We start from the raw sequence: 3579 nt of genomic DNA on the forward strand, positions 1-3579 counted from the left end.
GAGTTTGACCCTGTCTGTTCCTAGCTGGGTTACCCAGCAAGTTATGTACTTTGCTTCCCCATGCTGCACTCAGGATTGTGAGGACTGAGGAGGATAATATATGCACAATGTTTAATACCTAAGCCTCTCAACCACTCTGAAAGTTCCAGAAACACCTTGAACCCTTAGGTCAGCTGTGATTAAATTCATTTGTTAATTCAGTACACATTTATTGAATGCCTACCACGTGCCAAAGTGCCTGACGGTAGGTGTGTAATGATGCCATGAGCGTGAGGATCTCCCTTCTCTTCTGGCACATATACTCCTGGGGGAGTGGGTGGGGAAATGGTCAGGAGCTTGGATGGCAGATTCAGTAAGCTTTTAGCACAATAATTTTAATTGCAAAAATAAACAGTTTTGTCAACTGCTTGAGAGTAGCGTCTGCTTTACAAAAATTAACGACAACAAAAAAGGAAATAACCCCAAAGCAAAACGTTACAACCAACGGCTGCTGAAAACGACATTGCTGTACAAAATCCCGCGCGAGACCAGCTCGGCTCTGCCCCTACCCGTCTCTGGGGGTCTAGGAGAGGGCGTGGGGCGTGCGCCATTACAAAAGAGTGTCTTAAGTCCCAGGGAAGTGCCTACTCAGTGGGTGGCCTGAGAGAACTTCCCTCCAAAGCGCGGCGGACTCGGAAGACAGCGCCCGGACCGCGGGAGCTGTCCATGGAGCTAGTGCTGTACGGAGAGTGTGCGGCGGGCGCTTCAAGGGAACTAGAAGCCGGACCAGAGGCCCGCCCTAGGGCGTGCCGGAAGAAAGTGGGCAGAGGAGCGGGGAGGGGTGGGCAGGTTTTTCTCGTGCGCGCCGGACTGCGGCGCCCCAATGTGCAAACCCATTTCACCCTCACAGCGCAGCGAAGGAGAGGCCCAACGAGTAAAAGCCAAGGCCCTTGAGCCGCTCCTCGGCGCGCGCCTTCTGCTTGAGGTGCACCTTGCTGTGCCGTTTCTTCTCATCGCTGCGCGCGAAGCGGCGGCCGCACACGTCGCAGGCAAAGGGCTTCTCGCCTGTGTGGGTGCGCACGTGTGTGGTAAGGTGGTCGCTGCGGCTGAAGTTGCGCAGGCAGATGCGGCACTGGAACGGCTTGTGGCCCGTGTGGATGCGCAGGTGGCGGTTGAGCTCGTCAGAGCGCGCAAAGCTGCGCACACAGCTCTCCACCGGGCAAGCAAATGCCTTGGCGTGCGGCCGAGGGCAGAAGCAGCGTGCGCTGCACTTGCCGCCTCGGCGCCCCTTGCGCCGCGCCTTAGCTGTGGGGAATGGGACCGGCGGCGGTCCTGGAGGCTCAGGCACGCCACTGCTCCCGGGGAGGTCCGCCACCAGAGGTTTTGGGAAGTCCGCCCCGGCGCTGCGAAGGCCCAGCGGGGAAAGCTCAGGCTGCGTACCATCTAGAAACTCTCCGCCTTCGCCGCTACTCCCTCCCTCCCCACTAGTAGGGGTCAGGAGCCCCGGGAGGCTCTCGGTTCCCTCCCCTAAGTCACCCGGGGCCAGCGGGAAAGCATCGTAGGCCCCTGTGGTGTATAGTCTGCTGGAAGGGCCAGCCGGCAGCTCCGCGGGGCAGCTGATGGACAGCAGGTCTTCAATCTTGGCCCCCATCGGGGGAAAACGGGCCTCCGGGGCGCCCTGGTAGCCTCCCTGTGACCCACAGCTCCCTGGCGCCCCGGCTGAGAGCAGCTCCCATGGAGCGTAGGGACCTTTGAAGGCCGAGGCAGTGTCCAGCGCAGGAGAAGCCGGAGGAGCCCGGAGGCCGGGCTTAACGTCGGGTGGGGAGAGATGAGGCTCATACAGGCACTGTGAGGGGGCGCCCGCCGAGGGTGAGGCCTCCCAGAACGCCTCTGGGAAGACGGTAGCGCCCAGATCCGGGGAGAAAAGGTCTGGCGGTCCCGGCAGCAAGGCGTCGGAGCCTGCGGGAAAAGAGGCGTCCAGAGGAGACCGGGATGCTGCCGCCTCAGCGCCCGGGAAAGGTGCCAGGCCTAGGATGCCCGACATGAGGTTGAAGAGTGCCTCCGGATCGTGCGGGTGTTCAGGTACTGCCTGGATGAAGAAGCTACCACTGTAGCTGAGGCCGGGAGGAGGCGTGGGCGCAGGCCCCTCCAGGAAGCAGGAGTCGGCTAAGTCCCCCCCGGCGCCGCAGCTGCTCAAGGCCCAGCTCAAGAAGTCACCTGCTGAGGAGGGAGCAGGAATCAGCTCCGCGCACATCAAAGGCCGTGCCTCGGAGCCCGCAGCCCCTACGCAAGAAGCCCTTGGTGCGCACTGGCACACACAAAGTGCCTTTTGCACATTCTGATCCAGCCGGAGCCAGCATACGCCCCAAGACGCACATACAAACATGCACACGCAAAACACACGTGCAAAGGCAAAAGGATGCCTTGATACACGCACAGGTTCCTGCGGAGGCGCTGGAGGCCTGGTGGGGGTGGCATTGGGGGTACGCACACACAGGACCCCGAATCTCCTTCCGCCCCTAGCCCCACAGCTCCAGCGTCCCAGTCCCTGCCTGTACTCAGGCACCTTGCGTCCCCGCGCTGCGCCGCCGTCTGAGCACCCCTGGCCGCGCTCCTTACCTCCGGGATAGCCGGCGGCTGCGGGTGGGTCCCTGGCGGGCAGCCGGGTCAGTTCGGTACTGGATTCAGAGCAACAGCCCTCGGTGGACTTTACCAGGAGCGCGTCGGGGCCAGAAAACTCGCTAAGGTGGAGCATGGTTCGGCTGCGGCTGCGGGGCTCCGGGGGCCTCGCCCGCTGGGCTTGGGGGCGCACGGATGGCCGGGAGGCCGACAGTCGGGGCGCCCAGCGCCTCGCAGACCTAGGCTCTCGGGCTCCTGGCTCCGGGCTCTCACCTCCGGGAAAGGGTTGGGGGTGGTGGTGGCCGAGGCGCCCTTGCTCGCTGGGACCCGCCTCGGGTGGCGGTTCCTCGCCTGTCCAAAGCGCAGCCGGGCTCCCCCAACCCGCGGCCCCCCCACTTATATAGCAGCGGCGGCGCTGGCTCAGGGCTTCCGACTCCCAGGGCCACTGCCATTTCGGGAGGCCCCGGCCCAGCCGCCGTGACGTAAATGCCCAAACATGGACACAGGATGTGTACCGGGGACTCCCGAAAAGGAAAACTCGGGCTGTGACGTCTTCGCCACAGCCACCGCCGGGCCCGCGCCGCTGCGTGCGCGCGCACTCGCTGAGCGTGGAGCACCGTGCGCGCCGGGACCGCGGGTGCGCCTGGCTGGGGCGCTGCGTCGCCTGGGTCCGGACGTCAAGTAAGTGCACTTCTCTCTTGGAGGGAGAGGCCGAAGGACGGTTAGGAAAAACAGTGGGCTTAGGGTTTCCACAGTTTGGGCTCGAATCCTCTCTCTGCCACCTTCTAGCTCTGTCATTTCATCTCCCCGAACGTCAGTTTCCTCACCTGTGAAATGGAGATACGTACGTCTACTTCATAAATTTGCTATAAAGATTAATTGGGTTAGAGCATATGAAATTCTAGGCACGGGGCACTCAATAAACCGTAGGGATTATTGCCATTATTCATTATTTGCTCACATCTGTGTGTTTTTCATATT

The 3579-nt window shown here is 61.8% G+C and overlaps 1 protein-coding gene across 2 annotated transcripts; it reads right to left on the reverse strand.

Moving 5' to 3' along the window:
• Positions 1-353: 353 nt before the first annotated feature.
• EGR4 (early growth response 4) lies at positions 354-3210 on the reverse strand. Of its 2 annotated transcripts, none has more exons than XM_027131653.1 (2): positions 2599-3210; positions 354-2196 (listed from the first exon to the last, which is right to left on the reverse strand). In XM_027131653.1, exons 1-2 carry the CDS (start codon positions 2732-2734, stop codon positions 884-886), a joined length of 1449 nt encoding a protein of 482 aa, XP_026987454.1. In that variant the 5' UTR covers positions 2735-3210; the 3' UTR covers positions 354-883. The 2 variants fall into 2 exon arrangements, with proteins under 2 accessions (XP_026987454.1, XP_026987453.1); XM_027131652.1 differs by having other exon boundaries at positions 359-2199; positions 2599-3123.
• Positions 3211-3579: the final 369 nt, after the last annotated feature.

The sequence above is a fragment of the Aethalodelphis obliquidens genome, unplaced genomic scaffold, assembly GCF_003676395.1.
Source record: "Aethalodelphis obliquidens isolate GAN/ISIS:26980383/991018 unplaced genomic scaffold, ASM367639v1 scaffold40, whole genome shotgun sequence".
Lineage (NCBI taxonomy): Eukaryota > Metazoa > Chordata > Mammalia > Artiodactyla > Delphinidae > Aethalodelphis > Aethalodelphis obliquidens.

Bases quoted from the DNA above. Each gene is read 5' to 3' on its own strand.
- EGR4 (XM_027131652.1), bottom strand. From the start codon at position 2,734: ATGCTCCACCTTAGCGAGTTTTCTGGCCCCGACGCGCTCCTGGTAAAG. The intron at 2,200-2,598 runs GTAAGGAGCGCG...CTCCCTCCTCAG, and splicing joins AGCCGCCGGCTATCCCGGAG to CAGGTGACTTCTTGAGCTGG.